This window comes from Protopterus annectens, chromosome 10.part0, assembly GCF_019279795.1.
Source record: "Protopterus annectens isolate FY-2018-M chromosome 10.part0, PAN1.0, whole genome shotgun sequence".
Lineage (NCBI taxonomy): Eukaryota > Metazoa > Chordata > Ceratodontiformes > Protopteridae > Protopterus > Protopterus annectens.
The window spans coordinates 1,661,386,434-1,661,406,433 of NC_056744.1; the positions used below are offsets into that span (position 1 = coordinate 1,661,386,434).

General features: G+C 40.9%; 1 protein-coding gene across 1 annotated transcript in view; it reads left to right on the forward strand.

The window, feature by feature from the left end:
- Positions 1-20,000, forward strand: part of LOC122814391 (involucrin-like) — a 222,502-nt gene that overhangs the window by 90,766 nt on the left and 111,736 nt on the right. The window contains exon 5 of the mRNA XM_044086975.1: positions 1,156-1,494. Coding sequence (XP_043942910.1) covers positions 1,156-1,494 — 339 coding nt within the window. The remainder of the gene's footprint in view (positions 1-1,155; positions 1,495-20,000) is intronic.

Consider the following 20,000-nt stretch of genomic DNA (forward strand, 5'->3'; position numbering starts at 1 on the left):
TATTTTGCATCTAAGCTTATTAGTTCACAGCGCCCCTGTGAGGAAGCCGCGGCTCCCCAGGGCACCACAGCACATACTTTGGGAACCCCTGGGCTAAGCCCTTTTCGGAGAGCTATAAAATCAGTCAAAGTGACAGTATGGGAGGGGGATGAAAGTTTTTGGAAGCCTGCCAGTTGAATCCTTGGTAGGATGCATCCCATAGGCTACTGCAGCAGTGAAGATTTTGAATATCTACAGATGTAGTTTAGTGCAAATCACAAAACTATACTTTCACCATCTCCAATATTGACATACACATATACACACACACACACACACACACACACACACACACACACACACACACACACACACACGACCCATACACCTATAGAGAAGTTATGTATCATCTATTTGCTCCTCAGTCTTACATACCCAAGAATCATTTTGTATCTACTCTGTTTTTCAGTCCAAATGTACATTGGATTGTCACAGACCTGTTATTCAGTATCCCATATTTGTATGCCCATTAAGCACCTATCCTCTCTTTTCTTCAGGGTACGTTCCTCCCTTTCAGACTTCACATACTTAACTATGCATCCATCCATCTGCATTGAGTCTTATTATATGTTTGGGAGGGTTATCTTTGTACCTGATATGTACCCCATTATCTCTCCTCCAGAAAGGAGAACATTTTAGATGGTTCCCCTTATTCTGAGCTTAGCATACCTCTCACCTCTTCAGAATTTCAAAGCAGGTCCAAATTTTCCTCATATTTTTGGTCTGTTCTCCATCAAATTTGCATTTTTATGACAGATTATTGAGGAGTGATGTCACTAAATGACAGATATTTGAAGTGAATATTTCAGATTATTAAGAAAGTGCACACTAATGCAAATATTTGTTTTATAAGAGGAATATTTAAAATCTGACCTTGATTTTGGGTGTTTGCCTCCACATAATTTCAGGCTTTGTCCAGGCTTCATGCAGTATAAAGTTAAGAGGTATGAGTGTAGTGCATCCCCAGATCACCAGTGCTGCAGATGGATGCCTTTCCCATGTAATGGATGGGCTGCCATCTGTTCATTTTACTTAAGGGAAATGCATGAATACAAGTTAAGCTGCAGTGTAGAGCTATTTGTTTTACTTATTTTGCTTTATTCTTATGTTTCCTAGGAAGATGTTTTTAATTTGGAGAAATACATTAAACAACAATTTGCAGAATTGCACCAGTTTCTCCTAGCCAAGGAACAACAACTCATCCAGCAGCTGAAGAATGACGAAGCAAATACTCTAAAACGGATGGAAAGAAATCTCGAGTGCATTAAACAAGATACCGTTGTCTACCTTGTGACAGACTCCGATGGCAACTTGGAGGACAAGATTAAAGAACAGGACAGCCTGAAAATAATGGAAGAAAATGTTAAATCTGTTGAAAATGATGCTATGGCCATTAACAGCATTAGTCACAGCAACATGGAGATCAGACAAACGGAACCTGTTGGTTTGCTAACAGTAAGCATGTTTTCATTTCTGGCTTTTATTTATAATTTTTTTTTTTTAGAAAGTGGAATAATGTGACAGCTGCGATATTGATTTTTTTTTTATTTCTTGAGTTTGTTGGCCAGTCAGAGCTCATTCTCAATGGAGGTTTAAAACTAGAAGCTCCAGTATATTAGTACAAAAACAGACAAAAATAAGTTCCAAAGACAGATGGAAATCGGTGATGCTTCTACACTGGATTTTTAGTAATTTTTTAGTGATGTGAAAATATGTAACACTTTTCAATCAATAGTAAATTATCTTTGAGAAAAAAAAAGTAGCTTTGTTGTCAGGCACACAGGAGAAATCTTGCTTGTAAAATGCTATGTTTCCCGATATTGACAGTGGTGTCTGGAGGTGTGCAGACACTGTATCAGTACTGATTTGCTATAGTGTCATAGACTGTTCTAAGCTGAAATGCACCTACAATAAGGTTAAGGTTACCATGAATAGAGAGAGTATGAGCTACACTTGAGTTGGTTACACTTTGGATGGTGGAGAGCATTTACAGTTAAAATGCCTCAGTGTGGTAAGATGTTTCCTTAAGAAGTTTATAAAGGAACTTATATTTATCTTGTGCTGAAGCAGGAGGTTGTTCCATGCCTTGAAGTGGTGATATAGAAATGTGAGTGACCATGGTGATTTTTACAGTGCTGTGGTGCAGAGAGGTTTCAAGTTCTGAGGATGCCAGAAGATGGGCATTTGTCAGATTTGTGCAGGGTGGAATGGGATACTCTAAGGCTGTGTAAAGATTTTTTTCCAAGTTCATACCAGTTATTGGTCACTAGAGATAAGCAGTGGTATGTCATAAGGGACTGGTTAGATACAAAAGAGGAGCTCCATGGTGAGCCCCCTTAAGTTTACCAAAGGGAGGAGTCTAGGTTAGTAGATTAATGAACAGTGGAATATTGGCAACAGTCCTGAGTCTAGATATTGGTGTTAGGAAGTTTTTGATACAATAAGGGAAGACAGATTTAGCACTGAATTTGCATATAGTTGTGTTAATGTGGTGGTCTAATGTGTGTTGAGGTGAAGATGAACACCTAACAGTTTGAAGGTGGTGACTGTTTTCTGTTGGGTGTGATTATCTTAGTTTGTAGAGCCGCAGCAGTGGGGATTGAGGTTTGGTGACCAGGATGGAAGAGTTGCAAATCCAATTTTGAACTTGGGTATATGCATCACAGAGTGCATTTTTATTATGGTAGTACTGTTGAATGTAAAAAAGGGATGTTATCTGCATATTATATGCCTTTAGCTGGATGACAGAATTTGAGTTCGTTTGTGACCAATGTGATACACAATAGTAGCCAAGGACAGAAGCTGTGGGCACACCTAGCTGTACAGGCCAGAAAAGTGAAATCTGGGTATTTAATCTGAATGCAGTCAGTGAAGTAGCCTTTGTACCAGTTTAGGGTCAGGTAAATGTAGATATAAGGAGGTTATGACTGTACATGTTGAGGGCTTTTGTTAAGTCTGTAGCGATAGCACATGTTAAGCTGTTGTCATTAAGTTGTAACTTGATACTAGAAGTTAAAGATGCTGTTTTTAATACCATGACAAAGACAAAAGCCATGCTGGCAGTCTGAGAAGTATTGTAGCAAGATGTTTTAGTAATTGATGCCGTGCACATGTTTTAATGATTTTTGAGTGGGCTTAAGAACTGTAGTAGGTTGGTATTGATGAAGCTTAGTTGAGGGGCCACCTTTATACAGTTGATTTTTTTTCCATTAAAATCTTATTATAATGCACATTTCCAAAGGAAATGAAATGAACAGGGTGTCTAAAACAGTAAGTGTATCTTGGATAGGCTTATATCAAATTAAGAAAAGTAATTAATAAAAGTCCCATTGGCAGTAAATATAGGTACACTGTCAAGTCCATGGATAACTCAGGCAATGAATTAATTTTCCAGTCCATTGGTATGAAACCCTTACCAAATGAAGCTAAACACCATGCATCCTGAGGGAATATTTCTAATTTTGCCAAACAAGAATGCAGTATGGGTAAAGTTGGTACAGTAGGGATCCATTTGAAATGTTTTTGTGCAGTTGTGGTTATCCATTTTATATGTATCCTTGCAAAAACAAAAATCTGAGGGCAGTCCTAAAAAAAATCTGAGGGCAGTTCTATTAATGTGAATTAAAGCAACATCATAACTTAAGCATCGAACAGAATATCACTTGGTAGAGCAATGAATTATGTATAAAAACTTCTAGCGAACTGATGCATTCCTAATAGATTTATGAATATTACAAATGTTCTTTAGGATTTTAAAGCAATGTCATTTTATTTCACCCTATAAGTAGAATTAAAATATATCTTGTTTGATAATTTGTATATGCAGACATTTCTTTTTATTTAGAATGTCTTATCTTCCATTACGTTTGTTAGCAGTTGAAAAGACTTCCTGTGTTTTATGAACCAAAGTAAGAATAAGCTCCCCTCTAGGAGTATTACGCTCACAGAATTCAGTCAAAATTATTTGGGGAGCTGTGGAATGATACATCTACGTGCAGAGAAAAGGTGTTATTGTATGTTTCCATTGAATGTTTACATATATTAATAAAGGTAAAATTGATATATGAAAATAAGTATTTAATTAAGGTACATTCTTGAACTTTAAAGTAGTAACCAGATAATCCCTGTCTGAAAGTAACATTTGTAATAACTTTATAAATTGGTTTAACTAGATATTGATAGCTCTTTTGTATTTATGAAGGCTACAGTTTTGTAGCTTTCAGTATCTAGCATAGATAAAACCTCCCTGGGAGAAGGGGGAATTTGACACTGCCCATGGAATCCTTTGGGTAACTGCCTCCCCTTAGAAATGTGTTAATAACACGTTTCATTTGAGTAGGCCATATATTGAGGAGATATTACATTTTGTAGTCATAATATGATCAAGGGCAACATAATCATTTAAACTATGTTAACTCTTCCCAATAATGAATGCGTCTCCTAATTAATATGTTAAGTTTATTTTCATTTTTATCAAGGAATGTATTAAAAGAATGTAGTAAAATCTGATGGTATGTAGAAGAGTATAGTATACATAAAAAGAGTGAAAAATGAAACACTGGAATGGCTTTTCTATTATTACAGGTTGCATGTATATAGGCAAGGCATTGTAGTATTTCTGATTTGTCATAGATAATTATATATCCAACTATGCTGAATGCATTAGCATAAAGCTGCTCTTTTTTTAGTATCACACTCCTCATAATTACTTTATCATAATTAATACATGCCTCTGATTACATGTACATATTTCTGTATAATAAAGAGTTAGCAGCAAATACAAATGTTGCCGAAAGCAGGCATACTTAACATCACCTGTCATGATTTTAAGCTTTTCTGAGACTGTGTTCTTTTTTTTTTTAATATGAGCTTATGTTTCACCACAGAAATGTTGGATTGTAGTAATAAAGGTGTAGGTCAAAGAGTAATACTCCAAAAACTTAGCAGAAGAAGCTCCTCTGTAAGTGATTAAAGACTTTTATATGCGTCTGGTTTAATTACATCAATATTGCTATTATTATTTGGCCTCTGTTCTGTAAAATGAGTTTTACCATGGCAGATATTAGCATCTGTTGATCATGCTACGCCTAACCCACATTGAACAAATAATGGCAATATATGTTATAGCTGTTAAAGCATTTTAGGGTAATAGTTTTGCAGAGCCTTGTATTTACCTATTACAAGGTTGGCCAGTGACTGGAGGTTAGACTCAAGCTCTGAACCTTATATCTGTGAGGTAAAGGCCTTAACATTATGTCAACACCCCCTTTCCTATTAAGAGCCTTCACTATTATTTGATAGACTGTCAGTGTTCAGTATTGATATACAATGGGAATATACTGGTTTCATTCCATCTTTATCATTAGTACAGGCCAATATTACCTTACCCAAATCCATTATTTCTAGCATTTTTCTCTGTGCAGTAGTTAAATATTGCATTAATTAATACAAGAAAGGAACAATTTTGTCTATAAATGCTGAATATAATTTAGCAGTAAAGCTGCCTGGGCCTGTGTTTATTCTTCTCTAACAATGTAATAGTCTCTTTACTGTCTTGGAGGGGATAGAGAGATTGAGGCCCACAGATATCCTGTAGCCATGTACACACATCATGAATATCTTGAGACCATTTCTTATCATGCATTTATTTAAAATCTATCACTGTGTTATGGATGGCCTTTTGATTATTTCCTAACGCACCTTGTGAATTATATAATTTCAGAGTCACCTGTCTGGTATAACCTGACATTACAAGGCTAACATTTTACATACTTTTGTCATATTAGAAGCCCTCTTCAAACATTATTCATTCATGCCAGCAGTTATCTCTGCTTTACATCATTGTTACTTTTGTGTTTTCTGGTGCCTGTTGGGAATGTATTTTTCATAATTAATTGCAAATAATTCTGACAAAAACACCATCTGCTGATCTAGAAGTTTAATCTTAAGACATTTTCTAATGCTTTAGTATCCTCCATATGAGAATATGTGGGCACTATAAATTTCATACCATTTGTATTTGAAAGAGGTTGCTGCATCAGTGTTATCCACTCAGTAGTTATGTATTGTCACCTTTATACTGTGACAACAGTCATCTGATTTAAACCAATTGGATAACATGTTTTTATTTTTGTCTTGCTTCCAACTGAAATAACTGTCAAATGATTACACAAACAACATTATTATGATTACATAAACACCAACACACTCTGTGCCCATCTGTTGAGCTGTCTTGTATTAAAAAAACAAAATTGCAGCAACCTTACATGTTTTTTGTGATATGCATATCTACTAGGTTTGCATTCCAGATACCACCCAATAAGACTAAAAACATTCAGCAACACTATCTAAAAACTTTGATCTTCTTGAAACAGGCCAATTGTAATATTAAAGTCATTAATGTGGGTTGGTAATATTAATACTCTTAGTTGTAATCTATAATAAACATCTTTAACAGTCTCAAGTTTTTTAATCACTGTTGATAATCCACCTGATTTATCAGTGCCAAAATTATTGTATAAGTTAGTCTCCAAGCGTTTAGCAGCTACCTCGATTCTTTCCATCCTTTAACTAATTACTGCCAACTGTGCCTCCAGGCGATTCTGCATTTACCTCCTACTGAATGCTCTAGGCATCGAATATTGGTTGTTAATATTTGCATTAATAATTCCAAAACCATGCTACATACAAGGTGCCAGAAGATTTCATCTTAAAGCATACATGATGGCAAACACAACTGTATTGATATTTGACCTCTTGTGTAATGGAGCTAAAGAGATATTGAATATTATTTATATACTGTTTCTTTGTATTGTAATTTTTAACTATCACAACATTCAGGTAATACAGAGCTGCATAGCCTCATATGAAAGCTCACAGCTGTATGAAGAAAATCTTGCTGGCAGTATGTGTCTTGCTTGAATGGTTACTGACATATCATAAGCTGTTTATACAAAATTAATAATCAGTGCCATTATTTGGGCTTATAAAATCTAGTTTAAAGCATTGAACTGAATGAATGCCACTAATGTTGAGATAAATTTATCCTGCATAGTTTGCCATTTATAGTTTTCTAGTTACACTCATGGTTCCAGAGGTATGAATATTTGTTTGAACTGTAAGGTGGTGACTTCATTCATAGGTTCATAGCTTCATAGATTAGTACTAGGCTAATAGCCCTTCTGGGCCATTTTAAGCCTAGCCAATTACCCCATGTGAGAATCAAACCCTGTATGTTGTAACTGTAAGGTAAATACCTTAACCATTACGCCAACCTCCCCTTATACCAATATAAAGGCTCAAGCCACATGCCCTGGGAGTTAACAGTACACATGCAAAAGTGCTGTAGTAGACGGAGTGAGTTAAGTCACCCAGCAGCATCCTATGATATTAGGAAGCAATGTTTATGAATGAGTTTTTTTTTTTAAATAAAATTAATATGTAAGCAAGCTGAAGTAACTAAAAAAAGGGAGAGATTCCATGGTTGGTGCTGAGTTGGAGAAAATAGTCCTTGCATGACTTTATTTTCCCAGAATTTCTGATGGGCTTTGAGCTACTTTGGGTAATTCAACAGTGTTCTTGCCTTTTTGCTTGTAACATTTTTGCCGTTCAGAACTGAAAGATCCCCTGTTTACCCTGTAAATTTGGGAATAGTATTGTTTCCCCTTGTCAAAGAAAATTCAAAGATCAATTCACGTAAGGTTCAGCAAGGTACCTTTATTACTTGCAGCAAGGAGACAGCATGTAAGTACAAGGTTTGTCTGATTTTCAATAGCTCAGCCTGCTCTTTTTATACAGTTCTTTGCACGTACACTATACAGTTCCCTGCACATACACAACAGGTGCTTATCAGTTAATTGCTGACTTTTACAAAAGCATCTTTCAAAATTTAGCTTGTCCACAAGGCTTGCCCTGTCAAACCCAGTTTCTGAGTTATGGTCCTGTAACTGTCTCTTCCTAACACAACACTTATCTGTTGCTAGTGTGAGGCCCCTATCTCAACATTCCACAGCAAGAACAACAGACATTTAGGCGTCAGCAGCTTTTACAGAGACCACCAGTATTTACACATTTTACACAGAATAAATGTATTAACTCTTAACCCTTTAAATTCAAAATTGTACACTATACAATTTGTACATTTCTCCAACATTTCCCCCCTTTTAATACTTTATTCTTATTGTTTAATGAGACTAAAACAAGTCCATTTCATCTCTTGACCATTTCCACTCAGGGCCTTGCACTAACAGAGTCATTCAGCTTAGGCTCAAGTAAACAATTCTTCCACCTCCAATTTAAGTAGTTCTTCATATTCAGTACTTTGTTGGTACAAGGTCTTTGAGACTGAGGCATCTATAGTGCTTTTTACCAGTCCACGCATGCAGGGGACACAGCAGCATCCACAGAACATCAATATCGCTGCTCCAACACAAATGGCGATCAACAGATTCATCAGGACACTGCCCCAGCCCCCAAACCATTTCTGGAAAAAGTCTGTTAAAGGATTTTGACCTGGCTTGGTCAAGGCAGATACTTGCTGAATCACTTCGAGATGGCTATCTATTTCGTGTTCATTTTCGGGATCAAACGAACAGCATTCCTCTTGGATTAATGCACAAGTACCTCTTTTCGCTGCCAGGGTGAAATCGAGAGCCATACGATTTTGAAGCACTACTGCTCTCATAGCGGTCAGTTCATCTGTCACCAATTCCAAGGCGGAAAAGGTTGCATTGCTCAATGTCTCAAGCAGCTTGGACAACTGTCTCAGTTCCCAAATCGATTTTACTGCTCCGTACTGAGGTACTATGCTGGCCCATGATATGACGTCATCACCAAGAGCCATGTGGGACAGTCCTTTGTCACTGACATGAGCCAGATTTATGGTGATATATCCATGATGCATCGATTCGGCCTACTGGACTGGTAGGTTTTTTAACTTCTCGAACATTTCGGATTTTCCCTTGTGGTAAAGTTAACGTGCGTCTTATAGCTGGAACTAGGTAGCCCAAAAAGCAGCTTCTGGACCACTTCTTGGTAGCCATTTATATGCTTTTCTTCCGCACACAAAATAACAATCTTCTACTTTAATGGTGATGTTGATAAACTTGAAGCGATCCCCAAAGTCCTGCTGTCCTCGGAACATTTTCCAATAGACAGTTTCCATTTCCTGGACAAAGTTAATTATAGAGCTATTAACAAGTTTTCTTATAGCTGAGAAATTTGTCACACAACCCGAATCATCTCTAGTGCAGATGTTCATCGTGCATACAGCTGCAGTCATCACACTTGGGTTATCCTGCCGTCAGGCGGGTCCTCGGTCGGCCGAATTCCAAAGTCTTGGTCTGGCGTCGGTTGTTGTCGCTTCTTCCCTGACGTCAGTGCGGCAGGGGTATAAAAGAGGCAGCCGATGCCATTTTCTTCAGTCTTTCTTGCTGCGCGGTGCCCGAAGCAGAAGCAGTTCGCAAGTGCCGGTCAGCTCCTGAGATTTACGAAAGTATTTCAACCGAAGTCTTCATTAAAGCTAAGTACCCCGTTGGGGAAACTTTTCTTGCCTCAGACCGATGTCAGACAAAGTTAATAATTGTATTTCTTGTGGGAAGCAAATACCGTATAAGGACTTTTACTCTTACTGTATACCTTGTTTAGGGCCAGACCACGACGTCTCGGCCTGCCGTTTTTGTGCTAGGTTTAACAAGCGCACTATTAAGCGCCGGGCGGAGTTTGCCCTTCATTATTTTGGCAAAAAATTTAATTACATCATGTCGTCGGATATTCCGATGCCAGTTTTGGGGAAAAAATGCAAAGATAAGGACAGACATCTGAAGGCCTGCACCCAGTACTGAGACCACGCTAAGGCTGACTACCGGTTCTCCGGTTCTCAGCGAGGTACCTACACAGCCCCTGACTACCGATGAAACCATCTTACCGGCGACATCAGTACCCGAAGTCACAGGCTCCTCGGTCTCCATTCCCACTGCAGATACCGACGCCACTCTTGGCGGAGAAACGGATAGTGCAGCGAGGCCTGCCATTTCTGAAGGTGTTTTCAGGCCTTCCTCCTTCTCTATTAAATCCTTCACCAAATCTAAGCCTACTATGAAAATTAAAAAACAGGGCCCTCAGACTCCCTCTCAAGGTCCCATGCCTAAAAAACAGATGCTTAAAATGACTGAGGATTTGATTACCCTCATAAGGGGTTCTCAACCCCCCTCAGACAAAAGACCCAGGTTGGAGGAAGACTACCCTTCCTCAGACCAGGCTTCTATTAACTCAGACCCTTCAGAGGAACAGGATTACGCCTATTCACCTTTTGAAGACTCTGATGCTGAGGAGTCCATTCCCTCAGTTTCCCCCCCTGAGGACTACTCCTTTGGGGAAAACCTACATACATTGAGAGAACGCTTCCACTGGGAAGGCCAAGATTACTCAGATTCCAAGAAAAGACTCAGGGAATTTCTGCTGCTTCCCCAGCATAGGCCCCTGGTTATTCCGCCTGTTTTAGAAATTTTGGATGATGTCCACGCAGAAGCCAGTCTTAATCCAGATTCTTTACCTCCTGCCCCTGTCGAACCAGACAGATATTACCGGGTTCCGGATTCTCACCAGTTCCTTTATAAAAGTCCTACTGCTGACCCAGAAACTATTTCCCAGGGTCCCAAGGGGATTAAGGCCTCTACTGCTAAAAACCCTTTACCTTCTGAGAGAGATTCCAGAGCATTAGAAAGGTGGGGAAAAAAGGTGTATACATCAGCCACTTTAACCATGAGGGCATTAAACTGTCAATTTCATATGTTAAAATATCAGCAGTTCTTGTTATCTCAGCTGAAAAGCAAAATGACACAAACAGAAGAACTAGATTTGAAAGAGTTGCAGGATTTGTTGCATGGAGCAGAGCAAGTAGGGAAACATACCTTACAGTGTGGTTTTGATGCTTTAGAGGCCTCATGTAGAGCTGATGTCATGGGGTCTGTCATACGTAGACATGCTTGGCTCAAAGAACAAACCTTGCCAGACCATGTCAAAGCAAAATTATTAGATGCACCACTACAAAAAGATGTATTGTTCGGTGTTAAAGCTGAGGAGGTACTAAAGAAAATGGAGGAAAAAGCAAAATCTATGCAAACAGTTAAAGATTTCTTGCAGGTGCAGCCCCCACGCTTCAGCAGAAACTGGCCTTCAAAAAATTGGTCCTTTCCAGCCACAGACAAACCCCAAAGGGGTAGATACAGACGCCCAAGGGGTAGAGGGCAACCTCAAGGATCTTACAGAGCTAGGCAATGGCAATCACCAGCTTCAAGAGGTGGAGAAGATAGACCACAGGCATTTAGAAAACAGACGCAATGACTTCCCCCTATACTTGCCAAGCAAAGCTATAATGGCAGCACCTTTGGGCGGAAAACTAGCCTTATTTTCTACAAAATGGCACATTGTTACAAAGGACAAATGGATTCTGGATATTATAGACAGAGGCTACAGATTCCACTTTCACACCCTTCCAAAAATGAGAGGCATGCCAAACCTGCCACAAAATCAATGGGCAGAGGCACAAAAACAAATTTCAGCTCTCATGGATATGAAAGCAATTCAAGAGGTACCCGCAACAGAGCAAGGTCAAGGGTTTTATTCAAGACTATTTCTGGTACCAAGGAAGGACAAAGACTGAAGACCCATCTTGGATCTATCTATTCTAAACACATATCCAGAGGTGCCAAAATTCAAGATGCTCACATTACAGCAACTTCTTCCCATGCTGGGCAAGGAGTCTTGGCTGGTAATGTTGGACCTCAAGGAGGCATACCTGCATGTCCCTATCAGACAAAATTGCAGAAGATACCTCAGATTTCTTGCAGGTTCAACCCATTATCAATTCTCTGCATTGCCCTTTGGCTTATCTACTGTGCCCAGAGTGTTTACGAAATGCCTGGCATCAGTAATTGCTTTTTGCAGACAAAGAGGAATACAAATCTACCCATATCTGGACGACTGCCTAATCCAAGTGAACAGCAAGGACATTCTCTTGCAACATCTGGCATTTGTAATAAAACTGTTAAATTGCCTGGGGTACACAGTAAACAAGAAGAAATCAAAACTGATACCCTCTTAACAAATAATTTTTCTGGGTGCCAGCTTAAATACAACGGCCCAGATGGCTTACCTTACACCAGACAAACAAGGGCAACTGTGTCATTACTTCAACAAAATGGCAACTTTAACCAGGCTAACTGCAAGGAAATTCCTGCAGGCTCTGGGGTTCGTGGCATCTTGCATCCTACTAATACCATTTGCAAAGCTGCATATGAGGAAACTACAATGGTACCTAAAAAATGTATGGTCTCAACACAGCCACAGCTTGGAAACAATTATACCATTCATTCCATGCCTTCAAAAGGAATTTGTGTGGTGGGCTCAAGCATGCCAAAGAAACACGGGTCTCCCTTTCTGTACACCACAAGCAAGGCAGATCATCACAACAGACGCCGTAGACTACGCCTGGGGAGCACACATGGCAGATCAGTGCATCCAGGGAAGATGGTCCCAAAAACAGATGCACTTACACATCAACCAAAAGGAGATGCTAGCTGTGCAAAATGCTCTTATGACCTTCAAGGACCTACTGCATCCAGGCCAGCTATTAATAATGACAGACAACACCACAGTCATGTGGTACATAAACAGGGAGGGACGCATTCATACCCACTGTGCAGACAAGCGATGACCCTGTGGAACACAGCATTGGAATTACAAGTTCAACTACAGGCACAATTCCTGCCAGGGAAGGAAAACACAATGGCAGACACCTTAAGCAGAAATATGACAGACCCACACGAATGGAAGTTGCATCCCCAAGTCTTCTCAAAGATAACTCAAGCATGGAGACAGCCAGACATAGATCTATTTGCCTCCCACAGCAATTACCAGTTGAAAAAATTCTGCACAAGGACCTATCATCCACAGGCCTGGAAAGTGGACTCTCTCTTTCAGTTGGACAGCAACGACAGTCTATGACTTCCCACCTCTACCTCTGCTGCCAAAAGTCCTATTAAAAACCAGAGCAGAGAGGCCACAAATGATTCTCATTGCTACAGACTGGCCACGACAGCATTGGTATCCTCTCCTAAAGAACCTGTCACACTCTCCACCATGGGTCCTACCTCAAGTTCCTCTTCTGTTGTCCCAGCACAACTACAAGATCCTTCACAGCCAGCTCAGAACTCTAAATCTAGCTGCATGGAAAATACCTTAATTTGCCAACACTCTCTCCTCTCCAAGGAGGTACAGAATGTTATCTTGGAGGCCAGTAGACCCTCTACTAGAAAAACCTACTCCGACAAATGGAAATGTTTTTGTTCTTGGAATCAAACAAAGGGCCAGAATCCTTGGGTAATAAATATACCTCAGATTCTACAGTACCTAGCTGAAATGTTAAACAGTGGCCTTTCTTTCTCTTCCATCAAGATCCACGCCTCAGCCATTTCAGCACAATACAATACGGATCCTCCCTTATTCTCTCATCCTCTATTAAGGCAGTTCCTCAGAGGGGCAAAAAATATCAAGCCCCCCACGGAAACCACCAGCACCAGCTTGGGACCTCAACTTCGTATTGGAGAAGCTGACACTGCCTCCTTTTGAGCCGGCCTCTTCAGCAGAGCTACAATACTTGTCGTGGAAAACAGCATTGCTTCTGGCTATTACCTCAGCACGCAGGGTTTCGGAGCTACAGGCCCTCATGGCCGTGCAACCATTCATCATTTTCCATCAGGACAGAGTTTCCTTAAGAACCAACCCTACCTTCATGCCAAAGGTAGTATCCAGTGTGGCTTTGAATCAAACTATTCATTTACCTACCTTTTATCCAAATCCCCAGAACAAAGGGGAGAGGCTACTCCACTCATTGGACATTCACAGGCAACTGCGTTATTACTTGGACAGAACAAAGTCATTCAGGAAATCTGAGCAGCTCTTTGTGTCCTATGCTACAGGTGCTCAAGGAAAGGCTATTTCCAAACAGACAATTTCAAAATGGATAGCCCACTGCATACGCTTTTGTTATTCATTTCATGGGAAATCAGTGCCTGTATAGATCAGATCCCACTCCACCAGGGCTACAGCTACCTCAGCAGCTTTCCTCAGAGGGGTCCGTACCAAGGACATTTTGAAAGCAGCTACTTGGAGTTCAGTGCACATTTTCACCAAACACTACAACCTTCCACTATACTCAAAATCTAGAGCGGGCTTTGCTACAGCAGTCCTGCAGGGCATTCTAGCCCCTCCTAATTCCTGTTAGCACCAGCCACCCTTCCTTAGCTTTGGGATTCTACCCAAGTGTGTGATGACTGCAGCTGTATGCACGATGAACATAGTACAGTTTTGTACCTACCATAAATGTAGATGTTTGAGTGCGCATACAGCTGCAGTCCAGGTTACCCACCCTCCATCCCCTCTTAGGCCAGGGGTTATGACAAACACCTAAACATGCAACCTATTTGAGGTATTCCTTTATGGTGTATTTGCTTGCAACTACTGTTTTGATTTATCTACTTGTGTAGGTCTGCATAATATCATGTATTGCCTTCCTTCTGAGGGCACCTGACATCTGGGGCAAGAAAAAGTGAAGAAAATGGCGTCGACTACCTCTTTTATACCCCTGCCACACTGACGTCAGGGAAGAAGTGACGACAGCCGACGCCGGACCAAGACTTTGGAATTCGGCCGACCGAGGACCCGCCTGACGGCAGGATAACCCAAGTGTGATGACTGCAGCTGTATGCGCACTCGAACATCTACATTTATGGTAGGTACAAAACTGTACTTTATAAACCACTGTTTTGTTACAATGGCTCCATCCTACCCTAGTTTTGTCAAGTTTCTGAAAACACAGTTCCGTCTTAACGGAAGGCCAGCTGTAAGGCAACCGCATTTGCAGATGTAATATTAGCCGTGTTGCTCAACAAGCTTGTTCATGTTTCGGTAACATTTAGTGGAGATGCCACTACAGGTAATCCTCCATGTGCAGTTGGTATAGCTGCACAGATCCAACAATTAGAGACATTAAGGGTATCTGCATATGCGTACTTGATAGCCTGATATGTGTTGGAAGCAGGATGCCATACTGCACGCTTGCTAGGTTCAGTAAATGTGGCGGAAAAGAGAAATGGCCATAGCAGAAAAACAATGACGACCATTACAGTCATTGAGATTACCATACAATATTTTTGTGGAAAGGGTTGTCATTCCAGTGTTCTGTTTTCTTCGGTTTTCCCAAAAGGATGGAATTCAACTTTCTTTTGTGCAATCATGTTGCTTAATCTGGGTATTTTATCTTATTATCTACCGTATAGGACCTTAGCACTGATGATTGCTTCACTGGGTTTGAGACGGATCAGTTCCTATTGATCTGACCCCCCTTTGTAGCCAGACTTTTGTGCTTAGGGTCCCGATGGAGAAGTAATACCCAATTCGAATTTCTTCACTAACTTGCAGTGTGTCAGATGGATCCACGAAGCTCGGTCTGCAGTCTTGACTGCAGTTGGTGTCGAAAGAAGCAACTGGTAGGGACCTTCCCACTTCAGTGATGCCCAGTTCTTCCTCTTCACAATCTTGATCCACACAAAAATCCCCTGGAGTCACTGTTATTTCCGGTGCCTTAGTTTGCTCTGGACCTGAAAAAGAATTAAACTGTAACAAATGTTTAGAATTTAACAGTTTCTTCAAATATTCAGCTAATGTAAGATCAGTTTCCTGGTCTGAGGGCATGAGAGGTTTCCATTGGGGTGTACAATACACCCTCCCATACAGTTTCTCATATGGGGTTAGCCCTTTTGCTGAGGGAACTGTTCTCATGTTCAACAGTGCAGGGGTAAACAGTACAACCAGGTTTTCCCAGTTTCAGCCATTAATTTCCTTAGTTTACTTTTAAGTATACCATAATGTCTTTCGACCAGCCCTGCAGACTGAGGATGATAAGCACAGTGATTTTTTAGAGAAATACCAAAAAACTTACTTAGCTGTTGTATAGTTTAGTTTACAAAGTGTGTTCCATTGTCACTATATATTCTCTCCAGAATGCCAAACCTAGGAACAATTTCTTTCACAAGAACCTTTGCTACTGTAGCTGCATCCGGGTTCCTGGTTGGAAAAGCTTCCACCCACTTTGAGAACATATCTATAATGACAAAGCAGTACTTCTTATTTTCACATTTATTTAACTCTATAAAATCCATGCAAATGGTGTGAAATAGGTATGGAGATGTGGGGAAACTCCCTTGACTGGGGCCGCACTGCTCCTTGTGCATGATATTGATTGCAAACCTGACATGCTAAACAAAATTTTTTAGAGTAGTTTGAAAATCCATATGCAGTGAACACCTGATTCACTATCTGTACCATTCCCCCTGTTGAGACATGGCATTACCCATGTCTCAATAATGCCGCATATCAAAAAAGGTTCGAGGGTAATATTGGTTTCCCTTCTTTTGAGATGTACAAACCATCTCTGAAGACGGTCCCCTGTTTTAACCAATGCCCTTTTTCTACCTGTGTGATCAATGATTGCATTGTTTGTAGCATGTCCAAATTTAAACTTTCGGAAGGTTCTAAAGCTTCTACAAGGTGTAAACAAGCTTCTGCAGCTGCTTGCTTTGCAGCAGCATCAGCTCTTGCATTACCTTTTGAGATAGCATCCTGCTGTTTTGTGTGAGCTGCACATTTGCAGATAGCTAAACACTGAGATAATTGAATGGAGTTTAAAAGATCTAATATGAGCTGTGCATGATTTATGGGTTTACCGGTTGATGTAATCGTACCTCGATTTTTCCATTGCTGTGCAAACACATGCACCATGGAAAAAGCATATTGACTGTCAGTAAAAACATTTGCACGCTTACCTTTAGCTAAAGCACATGCACAAGTGAGTGCAATCAATTCTGCCGCCTGTGCGGACATATGTCATGGTAAGGGTTTTGCCTCAATAACCTCTGTGTCAGATACTACAGCATAGCCCACTAGGTTCTGTCCTGCTGGGTTCTTTTTGCATGAACCATCTACATAATATGTCAGATCAGCATCTGTTAAAGGTATATCTGTAAGGTCCTTCCTAGAATGTCATCTTCTCAATCTCCTGCAGGCAGTGATGTGGAGTACCACCGACAGCGGTAGGGAGCAGAGTTGATGGATTCAGGGTTGTACACCGTTCAATTGTCATGTGAGGCTGGATCAGCAAAACAGTCATGCAGGAGAGATGTCTAGCTGGGGAAAGGTATGCTACCATTTCTTGTAACAAAATAATTGCTACTGCATGAGGGACCCTTTGGGTGAGTGGGTGAAACAGAACCACTGAGGCCGAAGCCTGTACTGCCATAGCGGCTGCAACAACAGCCTGAACACAGTGGGGTAAGGACCGTACAACTGGATCTAACTGTGATGAATAATAAGTAATGGGACATTGCTTATCCCCATGTTGTTGCGTCAGGACTAATGTCATATAGCCGTGCTTACAGTCTACAGTTTGAAAAAAGCGCTTGTGATAATTTGGTAACCCCAAGACAAAAGAAGACGCTATTAACTGTTTTAAGTTACAAAAGGCTAAATCTGCCTCCGGTGTCCAAATCACTGGGTCCTGTGCTGCCATAGGCTTGTTCCAATCAGACAATCATGCAGAAGATACCCAAGATTCAAGGCTGGTTCAATGCATTACCAATTCTCTGCACTGCCCTTTGGCTTATCTACTGCGCCCAGGGTCATTACAAAGTGCCTGGCACCAGTAATTGCATTCTGCAGACAAAGAGGAATACAAATATATCCTTACTTGGACGACTGTCTCATTCAAGCAGAGAACAAGGACATTCTTCTTCAACATCTGGCATTTGTCAAAAATCTTCTAACATGCCTAGGGTACACAGTCAACAAAACGAAATCAAAACTAGTACCCTCACAAAAGATAACATTCCTGGGTGCAAGCTTGAATACAACTGCCCAGATGGCTTATCTCACACCAGACAAACAAAGGCAATGGACTACCTATTTCAAAATGTTGGCAACAAGGGCCCAGTTATCTGCAAGAAAAACTCTGCAGGCTTTGGGCTTCATGGCATCCTGCATCCTACTAATTCCATATGCAAGACTGCATATGAGGAAACTTCAGTGGTACCTAAAAAGTGTTTGGACTCAACATTGCCACAGCCTGGAAACAGTCATTACTCTCATTCCCTGCCTGCAACAGGAGTTTTGACGGTGGGCAAAGGCTTGTCACCAGAACAAGGGACAGCCATTCACATTACCTCCATCCAGGCAGACGCTAACATCAGATGCGTCAGACTATGCCTGGGGAGCCCACATGGCAGGAAGATGCATTCAGGGCACATGGTCCTCAAACCAAATACATCTACATATCAATCAAAAAGAGATGTTAGCTGTTCAAAATGCCCTGACAGCCTTCAAGGACCTACTTCATCTGGGACAACTACTGATAAAGACAGACAGCACCATGGTCATGTGGTATACAAACAAGCAGGGGGGCACACATTCTTACCCCCTTTGCAGACTAGCCATGACCTTGTGGGACACAGCTTTGACTTACCAAGTACATCTGCAGGCACAATCCTGCCAGGAAAGGAAAATACTCTGGCAGACAAACTAAGCAGAAACCTCATGGATCCCCACGAGTAGCAGCTGGATCCACAAGTCTTCAGCATGATAACAAGGAAATGTGGATGCCCGGACATAGATCTGTTTGCCTCCCCTCACAACTACCAACTAAAAAGATTCTGCACAAGGACTTATCACAGACAAGCATGGAAAGTGGATGCCCTATCTTTCAGCTGGAAAAACCTGTCAGTATATGCCTTTCCTCCACTGCCTCTCCTCCTCAAGGAGCTCCTAAAGGTCAGACAGGAGAAGCCAAAGATGATACTGATTACCCCAGATTGGCCATGCCAGTACTTGTATCCAATACTAAGAAACTTATCTCTATACCCAGCTTGGACCTTACCTCAAATACCTCGACTACTGTCCCAGCAAAACAATCAGGTCATACACAGCCAACTCAGGACATTAAACTTGGCAGCATGGCGGATAATGTAGTCATACAAAAAAGACCTCTCAGTAAAGCTGTGATGGATGTCATTCTGGAAGCCAGTAGGCCTAGTACTAGAAAGTCTTATGCTGGAAAATGGAAGGGATTCTGTGCCTGGAACCAGGCACAAGGAACTGATACAGTGGTACCAAACATTCCTCAGATTTTGCAATATTTAACTGAGATGCTGGACAAAGGCCTATCTTTTTCATCAATTAAAATTCATGCCTCTGCCATTTCGGCTCATTACAATACAGAGCTACCACTTTTTTCTCACCCTTTATTAAGGCAGTACCTCAGAGGAGCCAAAAATTTAAGGTCCCCACAGAGACTACCAATACCTGCATGGGACCTCAACTATGTCTTGGAAAAGCTCACCCTGTCTCCTTTTGAGCCAGCCGCTACTGCTGATATGAAGTTTTTACCTTGGAAAACCGCTCTGCTCTTAGCAATTCCTTATGCAAGATGAGTTTCAGAGCTACAGGCACTCATGGCCATGGAACCTTTCATAATTTTTCATCCGGACAGGGTCTCCCAGAGGACAGATCCAACATTTATGCCTAAAGTGTCCAGTGTGGCTGTTAACCAAGCCATCCATCTGCCAACCTTTTACCCAAATCTACAGAACAAGGGGGAGGGAATTCTGGATTCTTTGGATGTACACAGACAGCTTAGATTCTACTTAGACAGAACCAAAACTTTCAGGAAGACAGAGCAATTACTAGTGGCATATGCTGCAGGATCACAAGGAAAGCCTATCTCAAAGCAGACTATTTCTAAGTGGTTAGGCCACTGCATTAGTTTCTGCTACTTACACCATGGCAAGCCAGTGCCTAAGGGCATTAGGCCTCATTCCACCAGAGCTGCAGCCACCTCGGCAGCCTTTCTCAGG